At 36.3% G+C, this 19,036-nt stretch overlaps 1 protein-coding gene across 8 annotated transcripts in view; it reads left to right on the top strand.

The window, feature by feature from the left end:
* Positions 1-15,337, top strand: part of TUSC3 (tumor suppressor candidate 3) — a 181,580-nt gene extending 166,243 nt beyond the window's left edge. For 3 of the 8 annotated variants that reach the window (XM_073798631.1, XM_073798630.1, XM_019921442.3), the window contains one exon: positions 14,863-15,337. In XM_073798631.1, coding sequence (XP_073654732.1) covers positions 14,863-14,874 — 12 coding nt within the window. In that variant the 3' untranslated portion in view covers positions 14,875-15,337. Of the gene's footprint in view, positions 1-1,249; positions 1,405-1,497; positions 1,594-8,262; positions 8,326-14,862 lie in introns of those variants that run through there. The other 5 variants (XR_012328975.1, XM_019921441.2, XM_019921440.3 and 2 more) reach the window with 4 other exon arrangements.
* The last annotated feature ends 3,699 nt before the right edge of the window (positions 15,338-19,036 follow it).

Raw genomic sequence — 19,036 nt, 5'->3', positions numbered from 1 at the left:
CGGTATTCAGCAACTGTTTTTGCTTTGCTTTCTGCCAATATTCATTTGAAGTTCACCTTCATGAGTGTTACCTGAAATGAAATGCCACAGAGGCTGCAGCTCAATGCTATTAAGCACTTAGGACTTTTTGCAATTTGTTCTCAAAACTGAGAGAATGGTATTCCTACAGAGTTGAAAGAAAACTGACAGATTTCTAGACCATGTTTTAACAATGCCATACCTTACCTACTCCCTGATTTCCAGGATTGTAATTAAACCTGGTCTAATTTATACGCTAGAATAAGTTAAAAATCGTATTTCATCACTATAGCAGCATATAGAACCGTTTAATCTTCCTTGTTTCCGTCTGTCTTAGTGTGTTTAATCTCTTTTGTCTTCCCCTTTCTTTTATAATTAATTATATTAGATATTTCAGTGTTTTTAAAGAATTCCCTGAAACTAACGAAAGGATACAAGTATCGCACAAATGTTTTATTCTTAAGAAACGGTTAGCTATTTCTTATTAAGAGAACTAATTTCTACTTATTTACAGAACAGATTTAAATAAATTTCTATTTCTCTAAATATACCTGTTTTCTTTTATTCTAAACATACCTGTATTTAATTGGCTCAGATTTTTAAGCATTTGTTTTGTTTATTTTACTAATAGCAATGTATCTTATTTAATTAAAATCCAATATATGTATTTGCATACATTTTTATTATGTATATTATATATATTTGATTAGTCATCTACTTTAGAGTAAAATCTTCCTAACCATAACAGAAAGGAAAAGAAATTTCCCTGTTGTCGACTTGCCTTGGACAAAGTGACACTGAAAACCTAGACCACAGCCTAAGCACATTCTGCTGTAAAATACACCGTGTGTTCCTTTGTAAAACAAACAAACAGTAATACCGAGACACTATTACCAGCTATTTAGGGGGATTTTCTCCTGCTTTGACTGTCACAGAGTTCATATTTTCTCACTCCCCAAGCTTTTGTTCCTAGCCTTCAGTGCGCTGGGACGAACTGTTATTTGTAAGGAACAGGCTTTTACTGAGGCAATAATCTAGCCAATAACCTAAAATTACATTTCTCTGTAAATATTCCATGGCATCTGAAAATAAAATTCTATTGCACATTCTAATAATGCAAATGTCTCTGCTAACATAGCCAGTAGTTCACAAGGCAGGGGCTGACAATCTTGTTTGCGGTTTATCACATGTTTTGTTGTGTTTTGTTCTCGTCCCTCTGGGGGCATTTTAGTACTTGTAGGAATTCTGTGAGAGAAGAAAACCACCAGAAGACTTAGATCACTTTTGTTGTTTTCATACCCCAAATAGTACATTTTCATTGAGAAGAATGTGGAAAATAATGATTATCTGGTTTGTTGTACCTGTGTGTGCCATGAACTGTTACATGTAAGTATACTGTGATTAACTGAATGCATTTAAAAAATATAAACATTTGGGTTGTGTGTGTCTAGACCAATGGAGTTTTCTGTCTCTTTCTAGTCATTTGTCTAGTGGGATTAGGCCTGGTGGTCTTCTTCTTCAGTTTTCTACTTTCAATATTTCGTTCCAAGTACCACGGCTACCCTTACAGGTAATATCATTATACTAATGTGACTGTTTTCATTTTTAACTAATAGAATAAATAGAATTTCATTGGTTAATATATATTTAAGGATTAATATAAAGTAGCTAACTTATTTGCCAAGTGACTTTAAACTCTGTTAAGCAAGTTTTTGAGCACCTGCCATGTGTTCTGCATAGACCATATGAAGGAGATATAAGGCATGGTTCCTGCTGCCTAGCATAGCATAGTTTTATTTTAGAGATACATGTTATATGCATATTACATATGTACATAAACAGATAGCAAAATGTTTTAAATTTTGTGGAATTTATCAAAATTTCTTCTTGTCTTGGTTTGCCTGTCCATCATGATTTTTACTTCATTTGCAAAATTTTTTTCTCATAAAAGCTACTGTTCAGTGTCCAGTGACTTGCATCTTTTGAATTCTGCAAAGTTTTAGCTTTTTTTTTCCAATAAAAGCAAACTTGAAAGGGAAAATTAAATGATAAAATAACGTCTGGTCACTGGAAGTTGTATAATGAATATCTCCTAAGATTTTTACCAACATATTTTCATAATTGGGGATGGAAAGATGTTGAAAATTTATTCCAAAATGATGTTATTATAACCAAACTATACTTTTCACTAAAGCAAATACAACTGATGTGCCAGATTAGAGTTGTCCGGGTCATGAATTAGGCAGATTCACTTCTTGACCATATTCCTCCCTCAGCTTCTCTGAAAGGAATAAATATTCCACTTTCTCTTTCTCTAGGGAGTCCTTCTAATAACCCATCCTTCTCTCTAATTAATAAGTAAAGGCTCTGTATTTCCTTTCTTAGAGATTTTGAAAACTCTTTTCTGTTGAGATAGTAGAACTAATGATATATTGATAGAAAATAAAATCTCATACCTTACGTCCCTTTTGCACGTGAACTGAGCAATTATATTAAGAGAATGTTTCTACATAGGTGATGGCAGCAATGTATAGCTTTTTCTGGGGCACAGAACTATTCCCGTGACAGAGATCTGATTCTGGGCTTACAATGAAGAGTAAGACGCTTCAGCCCTACCTCTCTGTTTTCTCATACAGACAGAGGCACATTTCCAATCTCTTCTTCTCACACCCATTAAAAATAAATGTACTAAAGGAGTGGAAGAAATGTGAGTATCAGATCTGAGCTGTGAGGCCATCTACCTTTAATCCTGCCTGCAGCGTAAGTGAATTTTTAAAAAACATTAGTTCTGAGGGCAAGAAGAGTAATAAGAAAGGCAATTAAAGCCTTCAGTTTCTTGATTTTATTCTTGACATTGGCTGTCTAATTTTGGTTTTGAAATGTGAAGTCAGACTAATCAAATCTCAGGTTAAGTAACGCCCAGGAAAGATGAAGTTCATGTTCTTTTTTTTCCCCCTGCCCTACGATTGAGAATCACGGTTCTGAGTCTTAGTCTGACTTGCATGTTTTCTGTTGATGGAATTTGTAGAAGAGTATTTCTATTTCTCTTAAGTTTTTATTCAGCGTGTCAAAAACAGTTAAATTAACTCATTTCAACCTACAGCATTTACATGTCCATGAAAGGTGTCTACTTTAATAAAAGGTGAAGTATAGTAAGGGATGTTGTGCGATTCTTAAAACCTATTTAGTTGACGGTCAGAAAATAGGGGAAGGTAAAGAGCAAATTCCAGCTTTCCTTATACATCAGAGCATCAAAATCTAACAAGAATATTATCCCCTATCTAGATCTTCCTAGTCATTATATTGCTATGTTAGAACAAGTAGAGAAAAGTTGTTTTTCTCGTTCCATAGAATAATGTTACATTTGACAGCACTATTTTGTTATGATATGAAGAGTTTAAGTTTGTCCTTTTTTCCCAAAAAGTAATTGTCATTTAGTAGTATAAATCTCTAATCCTCTGATTCTTTAGCAGGAGTGGACATGTAAATCACCTGGGAAGCTTTTCAAAATACATATTCCAGGCCTCACCCTAGATATTCATAGTGAGCATTTCTGAACCAGAGTATATGCTTATTTCTTTATGAGTGTGGCATCAACCATTCTTATTGTGTCACAGTCACACTCCCTTTCCAAGGGCCCACCAGGCTAAACAAGGACTGGGCTTGCCGTTAGCTGGCCTCACGGGGCTGGAAGTGGAGATGTAAGGAGTCAGATGGAAATCACGCCCAAGAGTGGTTTGTGAATATGAAATTTGACATAGTTTAGATGAAAACCCCTAAGAGGAGCTGCCAAGAAACAGACTCAGAACAGAGCTCAGCAAAAAAGCCTGGGAAACCCAGTGCACCGAAAGACTGTGACATGTCATTACAGAGACACGAAGGCAGGATTCTGGCTTTGGCCTCCACTCTTGCAAACTCCACTGTTTGCTGCGCTGTTCCAGCTCTTCCACGCCCACTTTAAATCATTCTCTTAGTTTATTCATCTCTTCCCATATCCCTTCAAAGCTTTCTAATATTTCTCTTCAGCCTCTTAAGAACTTCTGTTTGTATCTGCTTTCCTGCATTCTACCTTTTCCATGAATACAGTGAGGCGTCGTTCATCAAGCTTCCATAAATCCTTCTAGCCCTCCTACTTCATAGCTCTCCAATCATTCATCATCAAATTCTCTTGCCTTGTCAGGTTGATAGAATAGGTTATATGTGTTCCCTTCATTACATTTACAGCATCCCCCTGAGCTAACAAAATATGGTAGAGGGAAGCATTATGAGAAAAAATACCAACTTTGCATCTGGAAAGCTTTATTCTCTTATTAGTCTAACACGTGCATATATGCCAGAGTTACTTTAGTAATGGCAGGTATTGCTTTGGGGTTTGTTTTTAATCCACTGCATCATTTTCCTTCAGAATAAGGTTTTTTCTCAGAAATTTTATCAGTTCTCTTGCGAATGATTATGATAATAAATAGATGATTAACATCAAGAGCAAGTGTTGCCAAAAGGACTGGAGGGAGTATATATACCAGAGATTTGGATAAATCCTCAGCTAAGTTCTAAAAACCTGGCAGTATAGTGAAAACAGTTTCTGTCCAACTAGTTCACTGGAGAGAAAGCAAAGGTGATCGCAAAAGCCAGAGTGAGAGAGGGAATAAATGAAAGAAAGGACAAGAGAAATAATTCTGGGAATAGTTGAAAGATGACATGTTAATAAAAAAAGAAAAAGAGACAATTTCCCACTGAATTATCCTATGGGAGAGGCTTGGTCAGTTATGAACATAGTACCACATTCTGAAGGAGCACTTTGCATTCCCAGAAGCACGTGTCTGTGGCACCAGCATTATAGTATTTGATAAATAAAAAACAAACCAAATCTTGCTCCTATTGGATAAAAGTAGTTTGTAGGGAATGAGAAAATGAGATACTCGACACCATCATTATAGCAAGAGGAAAGGTATTCCATATTCCAGAGGTATGTCTTGGCCTGGGTACTTCTGAAAAGACATTGTGGATGCCCATCTTCAATGAGAGCTAGTGCTTAGTATAATGAATCATAAACCCTGGTGACCAAGAGCCAAATCAGTCCAATCCTTTGTGCCAGACATACATTGAAGTAGGCTTGCAAAAAAAAAAAAACAAACTTTCTCAACCAAGACCATTTCCTTGACTTTGAGATGAGCTGCCAGGACAAATAAACAGTTTTCTTCAAAAAGAATGGAAAAACCTCCCACTTCTGCCTACTTTAGATGATACCAGTACTTTGGATAAGACGAGAGATGTCCTTTACTGAAAATGCATATTTGAACATAACACCATCTACTAACTGAAAAACACCTTTAGCCGGGGGCTTTGGCTCCAATGCCAAAGTACTCTCTTGGGTGTAATGCCCCGGCCTTTGGTAGCCTTTGATATCTGTGTTTTAGGTTTGTGAATTACAACTTTTATACCAAGAAATGCCTCTGACGCACAGAACTATGTCCAGAATTATTTTAAAACTAATTTTTTATTTCCTCACAATTTTGAATTGTCTGATATACAACCTTTAATTTCTTCTATAAGGAATGATCTTTTTGCTTTTCATTTTTATTTTAATTTTAAACCTCACAAAACCTTAAACATTCATGCGCTTCCTATTTTCTGAGTACTTCACACTGCTATTTTTTTTTGTTTTTGGTCTATATACTTGCTGAAAGGGATAAAAGTCTGTTATATGTTTACTCTACTTCCTTAAATCGTCCCCACATTTTAGTCTTAAGGGTTTTTTCCCCACAGTATCAACATGTTTCATGCCATCACTAAATTCTCCCAGATCATCTTTAAGTTTCAATAAGCAAACTTCCCTCATTTAAATCCCTGATCTACCTGTTACTAGCTCAGTGACTTTGGGAAAGTTAAGTAACTTTTCTAAACCTTGGTTCTCTCATTTGTAAATGGGAAATGTTTACATACTTGGACATTTGTAAAGATTATATGATGTAAATCACTTAGCACATTGCCTGGTACTTAGTAAATGGCACATAGTATTAATTACTCAATAACTCTTTGATGCTAATTATTCTCATTAGTTCTGATATAAAGATTTTACACATTTATATTTAATTTTTCCTAAGCAGGAGTTTTTTACGCTAAAGATTAAGCAACTGTTGTTTTGGGTTTTTTTGTTGTTGTTTTGAGGTTTTTTTTCTCTTTCTTTTTGATGTATAGTTGATGTACAATATAAGTTACAGGTGTACAATCCAGTGATTTACAATTATTTTTTGTCTTTTTGTTGTTGTTGTTAGCGAGTTTGGGATTGGCAACTGTTGGTATTTATTTGCATGATTCAGTTGGTGAAGAACAGATTTTCCCTGAACCTTTTGATGAACTTAATTGGTCTCTCGAATCCCTTGAAATTATTAGTGAAATATCAAAGATTATTAAGAATTTGATGTAATTACCATCTGAGCCATAGTTCAGAAAAAGAAGGAATTTTATTCTAGTGATAGCACTGAATTCATCTTGTGTATTAAATAAAGATTAACTTTAGGGCTTATTCCATTTTCTAAGAAGAGTAAAATGCTAGTGGTCATACATGAGAGTCTTCCATTATGGGTAATTACTTTCCCACTGTTTTCCACTGACACACTGATTCAAAGTTTTCTTCAAAAAATTTCTATAAAACTATTTGACATATCAAGTCTGTTTTAGTAGGAAAACAGCATGAAACATTCTCTAGTAATTCTATCATTTTGTTTCCTGTTTACGAATCTTTGGTTGTCTTTGAGAGGTATGGTATAATGGAAAAATAATGTTTAGAATCACAAGATCTGAGTTCAAATTCAGTATATAATTTTGTATGTTATAAGAACTCTGGCTCTGCAGTCACACGGATCCAAGTTTGAATCTTCCATTCTCTCTTCACTAACTTTGGGACTTGGAGTTACTTAACTTTTGAGTCTCAGTTTTCATCACCTCTAAAAGTAGTGTTTTTATGGGGTTGGATAACAGCTTTGTTAAGCTTGTTTCTTCATCTGTAAACTTGGCATAATAATTAATACCTATCTGAGAATTTTGAAGGGATAAATTATATAATCAATTTGTAGTGCCTGAAAGGTAGCGGGTTCTCAGAAGTAATTACTTAACCTACCTCTTGCCTGTACTAGCCATTTCAGCACTTGGTTATTCAGTAGCACCTTACCATGTTTCATTTTTCATTAAGTATTCATATGTAACTTTTGTGTGTTGCAGTTCTTTTCATTCTAGAGTATCGTAAGGTATTTTAGAGAAGGTCCTTGGAAATGCCTTTTTTATATCTCCAAAGTGTTGTGCACATAGTAGGTGCTCATCATATACTTGTTAATTGAATATGTTTATTCAAAAACATTTTTTATTTATTCCTTACCTAACTGCAACAGGAACCATTAAGATAGAAACATAATGGAGAGGAGAGTATTGGTTTGCCACAGTGCACAACTCCAGAAGGTGGAATTCACATCACATGATACGCCATGGAGTTGTCAGGTTGTTCCACACACCCAGAGGGGTGTGTGGAGTGTGTAAACATTATTCCAGACACCTGGACTCTAAAGATACTTATTGCAACCTCAAAATGATCCTGAGCTGGCTGGCATCAAAAGTAAATATAAAAATGTGTATTAATTAAGCTTACAATGGACATAGAAACTACTCCATTGTCTTAACAAGATACTTATAATTCATGATGGCTTTGGTTACTTTGAGAGATGATAACCAAAAAAAGGATTGACATTCAGTAAGGGAAAGTACAGAATAATAGGTAGACATGAAAGATATTCCTAATGAATTTTGAGAAAAGTATGCTAGTGAACAAGCACAGCAAGGCAAAAAATCCCAGGACGTACACTATGTAACAATATCACTTTCCTTTCTACATCTTACTTAGATGTAGATCTTTCATTTGTAGGGATATAAAACACAATCTTGAGCCGTACAAAAATAAAACACAGAAATGGTGTGGTGATCAATCCACAATATGTATCATTGATGAGAATTTCACTGGGATTGCCTTTCTGATGCTGAGTTCCAGCTTTGAAGAATGACGTAAAGGACCAAAGACTTAGAGGTGGTTCAGAGAAGAGCTGGAGTGCTATAGCGGCACTTCTGTGTGTGTCCTATCTTATCTACATAAAGAATACAGTGCTAAATCTTTGTAATACTATTGTACAAATGGAAATCGAATCTTAAGGACTATTTTCTCCATATTGTTGTATTTCACTGTGGTGTATTGGAAAGTGATCTGGACTTTGAGTGAGAAGATGTGATTTGGACCGTGGCACTTTAAAACTGTAACCGCAGGCAAGTCTTTTCATCTTCTCTGAGCCTCAGTTTTCCTCATCTTTCGGATAACAACCATAATATTTATCTCATAAGTAAGACAAGTTGTGGCCAACTATTGTTTTACAAATGCAAGATAACTTAGAACTATGAGAGCTCGTATCCCAGCCTTACGCTGTTGTACTTAGCTGCTACAGGAACAAGCCCTCAGATGAAGTTTTCCAGCAATAGACTTTGACCCATGGACTTAACCACTGACAAATTTTTTTAAACAATAATATTCGTATGCATGCGTATGCCCACCACTTCAAACAAAATTTAATTCGATTTGGCTACTTCTGTTTTATTACTTGAGGGAGGAAAGCAGAACAGTTGACAGAAATATGTTTAATTCTGCTGAGGAAAAGTATAGTCAAATGCCTTTTCCACTAACAAACAATATAAGCTTTAATATCCAGAATAATAAAATACAAGTCTTCTAAACACGGACTGATTTTTTAATCAATATTTGATACTGCAGAGATAGATACCAGGAACCTGCATATAAATCCAAAGTGATTTTTATAGAACACTCAGAGTCCAGGTTTTTTGATTTCGCACTGCAGTCCCTCAAACCTCAGAACGCATGGTCTGAGCAGAGACACACACAGCAAAGGAAGCTCTAGAGGGTTATTTCTATTGTGCAAACACAACTTTCTTACGCCGGCAGAAACCCCACCACTCAGCAACCCCTGAAAGGAGGGATAGAGTAGGAAGCTCCTGTGATCTAGAAGTTCTGTTGTTCACGTGTCCCCCCACCTTACTCCACATACTAGCTTTATTGGTCTTTTCCCCCCAGACCTAGCATCCACGTCTCTGACCACACCTAGTATAATAATAACGTTATCCAGACTCTTCCAAAGTGCCCCGCTGTGTAGGCTGTAGAGAAGAGGCCTCAGCAGTCGTTAAACTTGACAGCTCTCACCGTGCGTAACTGTAGGTATATCAATAGAAAGGTTTCCATTCCCAAAGATCCCTTTCCCAACTCCTAATAAAGTCCTGAATTTCTTTAGGGCTTTATTTTAGATCATGTACTTCAGACCTGAAGACTTTTCTGGATTTGGTAATTTTCTGTTACAAAGAAGAGAGCCCCAGGGCTTTTGGCTGCAGAAGCCTGGCTGACAGCCATAACTACTTCTCCCTCGCATCCCCTTAGAACACTTGTGAATATAAAGGTTAGAAAATCCTGAGAACAGTGACTCATTAAGTTCTACTAGCTACAAGGCCAGGGGAACAGGAGTGAGTTCACTTCTTTGGCTCCAAGATGAAATCAGAGCAGCTGCCCCTTACCCACACAAGTGATTTCTGTGCGACCGAGTGCCATTACGTAACCATGAGGTCTGACTTCTTTCCCAGTTTGAGAACAGCAAGTGAGAACATTAGACAAGAAAATTCTGTCCAGCTGAAGATCTTGGTAGAGAACTTAACCTGCTCCCAATTGGACAGAATTCATTCATTCAGGAGCACCGCATACATTCTGGTTTTTTAAAACACTGGGGAACAGATAAATTAATTAAGAGAAGTCAAAACAAAATGCAAACCACTATTTGGTGCCTGTTCAGATATTTCACAGGAAGAGAAAAGGAACAAACATTACATATTACATGTAATATGGGTCTCCAGTAGCCACCCAATAACCAAATCCAGATGTCTCTTCTCATTCTGCAACCCGTGTAACCTTTCTAGGACTTTAGCTAACTAGCTCCTCTTGGACAGGCTATGCCCTGGATTTTGTAACATGGCACACTTGGACCTTCCTTTTTCCTTTTAGATTACTTCTCAGTCCCCAATATACATGTTAAATCCTGATCTTTCTCCTGAGATCTAGAAACAGACCTTAATACCACATTAACACCTCACCCTCAACCCCAAAGCCAAGCTCATCTCTGCTCCAAACCTGTGTCTCCTGCCCTGCCCATTTTCCCTACAACACTGTTATTCTCATAATCATACAAGGTAGCAACCTTGGAGTCAGTTTGGTCTCCAACACTTGCTATTCCCACTGCTGCTGTCTTAATTTATATACCTAGTATCTTTTTCAGAATATCACCCAGCCTCCTAATTTATCTCCGTGTTTAGTCGTTATCATCGATAAGCCATCACTTACTCGAGAATAATGCAGAATCTTTTAAGATATGCACAGATTATGCTGCTGCTTCATCAAAATCCATTGATGGCTAACCAGAAAGAAGGAAAAGTTAATACATGTTCCTTCTAGAAAATATCAAGAAACTGAATAAAATTTTTTATAATCCCAACACTCAAGTTGGGATGTCAGCAGTTTGACTTGTATACATTTTGAACGTAGGGAAGGGTTATATTAAAGTTTGGTTCCACCTGTTTCATCTTCCAGCACAGTCTTCACTGTACCTTGTGGTTTAGAGCAGGGTTAGCAACTACTGCCTTTGGGCCAAATTTAGCCCACTGCCAATTTTTGTGTGCCATGTAAACTAAGAAAGGTTTAAATCACTGGAAAAAAGGGAATACTGTGATGTGACAATTATATAAAATTCAAAGTTCAGTGTCCATGAATAGAGTTTTATTGGCACACAGCCAGATTCATTTGTTTATGCCTTGTCTTAGGCTGCTTTTGCCCTAGAGCAGCTTAGTTTAGTGGTTCCAAGAGAGACCTGCGGCCCGCAGAGTTTATTCACAGTGTGCTGACTCCTGGTTTAGCCGTATGGTGCACACGGAATCCGTTCTCATAATTTGTCTTTCCTCCATCAGCTCCTTTCGCTTAGGCTGTTATCCCTTCATTTCACTTGTTCCCAGTTTTTTCCTTTGTTTGCTTGTTTAAATTGTTCTTTGCCATCTTATCAAGTGTGTCACTGTGTTATACTTTATTGTATCCAGGTCTGTCTCCTCTAGAGAAGAAACATAACGGCCATGACTTTCAATCATTCCTTTTCTTGCAACACCCTTCTATTCATAATATTCTTCTACACAGTAGATGATCAGTAAGTCCTGTTGAATACTGACTGAAGCAGACTTCTGGGGGCCCTGAATTTGAGGAAATAGTTACTACTTTAACTAATAGTTCTCTAGAAAAACTTGATTTCAAATAATAAGCTTGTTTATGAACTTTTGGAATATCACTCCCCAGCAAGTCAGGGACTGCATTTTTATCTAAATCCTGAATATCTGCTATTGTGAGGGAGCATTAGCAGAGAGCCAGACTTAAAGGGAGAAGTGCTTTGACTTTGTATATACAAGGCCCCTCGGCATCCCTGATGTACTTTAAGTAATAATAAAGTTACACACTAGAAGGGAATATTTGCATCCCTTTAGCCTAGGAGAAGGGGAGCTTCTGGGGCATATTTGCTGGTCCTGGCCTCTACCTGTTCTTCCTGGGTACAGGTCAATACCCTTGCCAAGTAGCATCCATCTTATACTGCTACCTGAGTTAGGGTTAACCAGGCATGTATTCACTTGAGAATAAGCCAGCCACAGTAGTCAGTGTTATAACTGTATAGACTACCATGTATAGACTACCATGAACTGTCATGAGATTCATTCATGACAGCAGGTGGACAGAAGTCCAGACAGAAGTTGATTGTGGTACCCAAGGCAGCTTCTCCCTCTGAGGAAACAGACTGCAACACTGAAAAAATACATTCCAAATCAGAGGAATATATTCAGTTTTTAGCATTCAACCGTTTTTAAGTATGATGCAAAAGGATTGTATATGTTTTATAATAAGCCTTATTAGGAAAGTTATTATCCAAACAGTATTAGAAGCATGAGTCTATGAGAACCATTAGATGATACATCAACATTAGACAGGTAAATGTGAGAAGAGCAAAAAGTATGTCAGACCCTGATACATAGAAATGAGGGAACTTATTTCTTGAGTGATGAAATCAGTATAAAACATTCATACTGGAATACAACTTGGACATTTATATAATAAAAAAATAAAACCAAACATGAACTATTGAATGATTACCTGGAGAATAATAGTTCATACTTTTCTAAGAAACATTTTAACAAAATATTTGACACTTCTGTGCCTCAGGTATTTCCGTTGTCTTGAACAAATGCTTATAACTCTTTATGAAAAAGATTATTTTAAATATAAATTAGGTAGTACTCTGCTAGATTAAACTTTTATTTTAGTACAATAGAATGATTAGTTCAAAATTAAATATGTATTTCTCATTTCATAATAATATATAAAAAAAGATTATTTTAACAGTTTTCTAAAAATATTTCAGTTTGGAAAAAACCCTGGCATAAACAAATACCTTGGTAACTAAGGATTCTCAGTCTATTTCAATATTAAGAAAATACAAAGTTCCTTTTACCCTGTGAATGTAGCAACATATAAAAAGTTGTAGAACCTTTTTAACCTTTCCAGCACCAGAAAGTTAGCAAGTATAAAATGACCATAAAGGTCATATTACTATTCTTGCTTTTATGATGGTAATACTTTTAGCAGTGCTAAAAGGTGATCTTTAGTATTCCATCGCTGGAAATGTGCGGACTATTTTTAACAAAAAAAAGGAAACTATAAATTCTCAGGTTTCTTTTTTTGTGTGTGGGGGGGGGCGGGGTATGCGGGCCTCTCGCTGTGTGGCCTCTCCCGTTGCGGAGCACAGGCTCCGGATGCGCAAGCTCAGCAGCCATGGCTCACGGGCCCAGCAGCTCCGCGGCATGTGGGATCTTCCCAGACCGGGGCACGAACCCGTGTCCCCTGCATTGGCAGGAGGACTCTCAACCACTGTGCCACCAGGGAAGCCCTCTCAGGTTTCTTTTAAGTTATAAGTTTTTCAACTTTACTTATAGTTTTAAATATTTTGTGATCAGGTTTTCTTTTTTCATTAACCCTTATTCTTCAGTCAGCTTTATCTTCAGGGCAGTCTTTTAATTGAGGACAGAGAAAGCCGAAGTGTTCATCTACACATGACATATATACCTGCTTTGCCATCAGTGTTGTTAAGGATTATATGGATTGAACAGCATCTGTATCTTAATGTTCTGAGGAATTTTACTTCTGACTCTTCATGGCATTGGTTACCCTTGCAGGACTTAAGTCATAACTTGTTATCTCAAAAACTAGAAGCAATGTCTAGTTGCACCTAGATATCAGCACAATGATTTCTGTCTTGTAATTTAGTAATTCCTCAGAAACAGATACAGGGTAATAAAAAGGTTAGTTTGTATTGCATAATTACTTTATTATATAATGTAAACCAATATAGATAACATATTTAAAATATGTTTAAATGTTTCATGTAATGTTTTATAATACATGTATTTAATTTTAGCATATAGTATCACCAAGATTATAAAATATTAGCACTGGAAAGAACTTTAGAAATCATCCAAAACAACCGTTCTTTTCACTAATGAGGAAACCGAGGTTCAGAAAGATGAAGTAACGTATGCCTAGGATATTATAATTTAAATGTTCAAGTATTAAACTTACTAGTTTGAACTTTTTCCCAACTACATGGCTTTTCAACTATAGTAACCATTAATATATTTTTTTAATATTTAGTTAAGAATTGGTTTATCTCTGGTTGTCCTAAAATTATGTTGTCAAGATTTTAGAAGAAAAAGTTGCTACCTGTTAGCAGAAAGGTACAAATAACCAACAAAAGCTTGAAGAATGTTATTTAAATTGACTCACGATTTTACAAACTTAAATAAATTTCTTTTCATAGGTTAAAGTTTTGCTTAGGGAAGTTAAAAAAGGAAAAATAGTTACTTTTTACTTGTATTTCTATATGTACATACAGAAATACATATTTGTGTTGTTTCATCAGAATCTGATGATATTTTTATTATGATTTATAATATATTCTTTTTTGGCTGTTCAATATAATGAAATTATAAAATCCTCAAAAGTCTTTAGTTATTTTAAGAAATGCATTGTAGATTAAATAACCAGAAAAAAATATTTTGTTTAGGACGTTGAAAGGGCCCACTCCAAATATGTGTTTCAATCCATTCCCTTTTGTTCCCCTACATTGTCAGTTTAAATGCCGATTTAACTAATGGTCTAGCTAACAATGAGAACGGCTGACAGAAGTTACCCATTGGGAGATTAGGATTGACATGTACACACTGCTATATTTAAAACAGATAACCAACAAGGATCTACTGTATAGCACAGGGAACTCTGCTCAATATTCTGTAATAACCTAAATGGGAAAAGAATTCGAAAAAGAAGAGATAGCTGTATATGTATAATTGAACCACCTTGCTGTACACCTGAAACTAACACAACATTGTTAATCAACTATTTAAAAAAAAAAAAAAAGTTACTCAAACTTAAACACCACAAGTTCAAGTTCTTATAAACAACTGCTTCCACCCCTGACCTATTCTTACCACAAGCCTGATCCCATTACAGGAACTAGTTCAGAGAAATTGCCCTGATATAAAAATTAGAATGAGGTGAAATAATGTAACTGTGACATTTTTATTTTATATTTACATATACTAATTTAGAATGGGATAAAAAGCACTTGGTGTTTTCTTTATTTTCAGCCCAGAATTTTCTTTCTTTTTCAGCTTTTTAATTAAATGAAGCCGAGTGGGATTTGCATAAAGTGAATGTTTACCATGAAGACAAAGTGTTCCTGACATACTAGTTCAAATTCTTGAGTTCATTTCCTTGCTGATTGTGATAATCCAGCTGTTTCTTGTACAGTTTTTTTAAACGTGAGTTTTCCTAGTAAACTTAATTCATAGACATGGATGGTTAAATTTAATATGGAAAGAACAAAGGCATCATCGAAGTGTTTTTCAAGCACATTATATTCACTGTATGCAATAGGTTGAAATAAATGACAATGCAGTTATGAATTCATGCTTTTAAACTGTTCACTCACTAGGAAAGAAAACCACAATGTTAGTAAAGGAAAACTATGAAATGTATCTTCATTCTTGGGATTGCACAGACATAGATGTATGCATGAAAATATGTCATGTACTGAAAAATTATACTTTCTGCAGTTTCAGTATAAAGGACATGTATGGTTACAAATAGCGTTTTGTTCTTTTTTGTTTTTTGTTTTGTTTTGTTTGCAGTACGTGGGCCTCTCAATGCCGTGGCATCTCCCGTTGCGGAGCACAGGCTCTGGACGCACAGGCTCAGCGGCCATGGCTCTTGGGCCCAGCTGCTCCGCGGCACGTGGGATCCCCCCGGACCGGGGCACGAACCCACGTCCCCTGCATCGGCAGGCGGACTCCCAACCACTGCGCCACCAGGGAAGCCCGCGTTTTGTTCTTATTCATCATAATTAGGTAAAGGAAGTAGGACAGGGAGCTGGATGAATACTACTCAGATACCTACCCTGGGACGTGGAGGTCCTTCCCAGAATAAAAATGTAAAGCCAACATGACTAAATCAACATGCCTCAAGGCATCAGGCAACGAAAGCAACACACCACAACTAGGAATTAATTCTTCTCCAACTTTAGAAGTGTCACCCAAGAATCCAGACTTACAACCACAAAACTAACCCACTATGGACATTGTGCCCTTGTGTTGTATGGAAGAAGCATGCCATCAAAACCTTATTCCCAGACCTAGATATAGATTAGTTATCCTAATATGAGGGACTCAATGATGCTTTCTTGAAAATCAAATATAGGAGTGTAACCATTATTATGTTTGTATATTGCATTTTAGTTTATAAAGCACTTTCCCATATGTTACGGTATTTTTTTTCTTCACATCAACCCTGTAAATTAGACAGGAATTTAGACAGGAAATGTAAATTTTATCTGACTTATTTAAGTACTGGAAGCTGAAAGCCACAAAAAAAAAATAGAGCTTGTAACTGGGCTTTCAAACTCTCAAACCTGAATTTCTATTTTCTGTGGTGCTTCCTAAAGAAGGATTTAGAAACACAGTTATTTAGTCAGCTCAATAAACTTTTTTTTTTTAGGCTTTGTTATCTAATTTTCATTAAGATCTTAGTAATAACCATGGTGAACTTTGTTAGTTGAGAGTTCCACCTATGTAGTCTCAAACCAGGACCCAGGTGTATATCCAGTGACCCTACCCGTTTTGTATCTATGAACTTCAGTAAAGAATGGGAAATATAAAAGCCTACAAGGGTATATGAAGTTAAATCCCAGGGCAGTATGTGTGCTAGCAGGAAGAAAGGTATGTTTTCAAAACACAATTATATTCAGCAAAAATTACGAAGTAAATTCTGCACTATGTTAACATTATTACATATTCCCAAAATCTATTATTAAAAATCACATTCATTCCCCTAGTTCCTGTTCACAGATTGATAAATTCAGTATTGCAGTGGCATTTATGGAAAAGCCATAAGTGATCATAATAATTTGTTTAATGTCTACATCTAGGTAGCATTTGACCTGTAAATCTTAATCCATTTAGTACTTTTCTGTTTTCTAAAGTTTATTCAGCACAAACATCAAAATTGGAGCTTGAGGCCAAGTTTTACATCAAGTAAATGTTTATTAATTACAGTTACTTACGTTTGTCCCCTTAAAGCTCAAAATTCTTATTAACAACAAACATCTAATCTCTCTGTATAAAGCCTAATAATGTTTAATCATGACCACAGTCAGAGAGTTCTCAGACACTGTGACTGAGGTAAGGAAAACTTCCCTATCTCAGATTAGTAAAAAAAAAAAAAAATTCTAGCCTATATTCCATAATTTTCTCCAAATATTAAAAATATGCCAACTATGAAAACAATTTTTTTTCAGAATTTCAGTTTAAAAAGATGTGGCTTCTCTATAGACAATTATTACTTTAGGGAAAGGGAAAATTCTGCCTTAAAATAAGTTGTTACTGGAGAGTGCTACAGACAGTGGCTCAAATGTAGTTTGCTTTCAGAATGTAGCATGTGGAAAATCACATATAAAATATATTATCTTTACCTTTCCCAAATATTTTAAATTGAAAAATTAATTTGTATGTGCTGTTATATCCTCCAGTGTCACTTCAGCTAGATTCACTGCATGCAAGACTCCCTTAAAAATGTATTATATGGGGGCTTCCCTGGGGGCGCAGTGGTTGAGAGTCCGCCTGCCGATGCAGGGGACGCGGGTTTGTGCCCCGTTCCGGGAGGATCCCACATGCCGGAGCGGCTGGGCCCGTGAGCCATGGCCGCTGAGCCTGCGTGTCCGGAGCCTGTGCTCCGCAACGGGAGAGGCCACAACAGTGAGAGGCCCGTGTACCGCAAAAAAAAAAAAAATGTATTATATGCTTAATGATCTCCAGTTAGAATAAGAGGAATTAACTTTCCTACTCAGTTGGAGAGAAAAATCTTAATATAAAATTCCATCTAAAGGAGTAAAAATCCGTTTAAATCTTAACATAAAAATTTCATCTATAATAACATCTGATGAATAAAGTGTTCCATTTTCCTTAGCACACTCTTCCTTGCATTAGATATTCACAAGAGTAAGCCCAATAGTGTTGTGTGTTTACTGTAATTTTTTTTTTTAAGCACATGAAGTAATATCCTTGTCAGTTACAATTCAGCAAGCATGGTAATTTGGGGAGATGAGATCTTGTAACCAAAGAGCTTGCCAAGTATTCCCTTTCTTGCTATCATGAGAACCTCTCTAAGGGTACATGAAGGGAGTGGTTATTCTAAATAAGGCATGACATACCAAAGACGTTAAACATCATGTTTTAAGAAGGACTGGTGACAGGGGCAAACACATTAGCTGTAGCATCTAGGGACAAAACATCTGAGTGGCCTCTCAGAAACTTAATGAACTCCATGGACTCTGAGGAACATTAAGTTTAAAACATTAAAACAAGATGCTTTTCATACGCCAGCAGTAAGCTATACTGGGTCTGACCAATAATCTAATAGTACTTTTTCTAATAGTGGGAAAGGATGAGCATAGTAGCTAGTTACACTCAAAGGGTGTAAGTATGTACATATAAGCCCCTAAATTTCCTTATGTAGTTCATGAGCATCTGTCATTTTTTTAATTTTCCATATTCTTTATCTACTTATATTTCTGAAATATATGCAAACGTTTATATCTTAACTAGAGTGTAAGTACACAAAGTTTTAATAAAGATCACATATTCAGACTATAATAGGAAAATCATGTCACATTCACCCAAATGTTGGTGCATTACTTCCATTAAAAATACGCATATATGTCAACAAAAATGGCAGAATGAAGAACTCTAGGGACCTACCCCCTACCACACTAAAAAAACTGGCAAAAACTGATAGAAATCAGTTTTGTTCAAAGTCTGGGAAATAGTTAAAGGCTTACAGAAACCAAATAAATGCTAAAACAACAAACATAACAACTGAAACCCAGGAGGATAGCTTAATGGCATTTCATCTTACTCTTCCTCCACCCTCCTCCTCAGTCAGCATCTTAAAAATGGCAGCCTGTGTTCCTAGTGTGGGTGCCTGGTTCTGGAGGAAACAGAACAGACCTTGTTCCCAAAGAACAGTGTTTGTTTTGACCTGTCTGGAGGGTCCTGGGAGAACTGATGCAAGGGTCTTGCCTTTGTTTCACCCAACTCAGAAGTTACTCAGGGTAGCAAAAAGGATACACACAGAGGGTGTTTCTCTAAAACTCTGAAGGTAAATGAACATGCTGCTGCCTGGGCAAAAGATAATAGCTGGGACAAACAAACAACAGACACAGCTGAAAGCCTAGGAGGAAAACTGGAGAGTGACATACTTTGGGTAATAAGGGCTTTGAAAAGCACCCACATA

The sequence above is a fragment of the Tursiops truncatus genome, chromosome 21, assembly GCF_011762595.2.
Source record: "Tursiops truncatus isolate mTurTru1 chromosome 21, mTurTru1.mat.Y, whole genome shotgun sequence".
Lineage (NCBI taxonomy): Eukaryota > Metazoa > Chordata > Mammalia > Artiodactyla > Delphinidae > Tursiops > Tursiops truncatus.
Note: the sequence above shows the minus strand (reverse complement) of the source record. Positions and strands in the feature narration are given on the sequence as shown.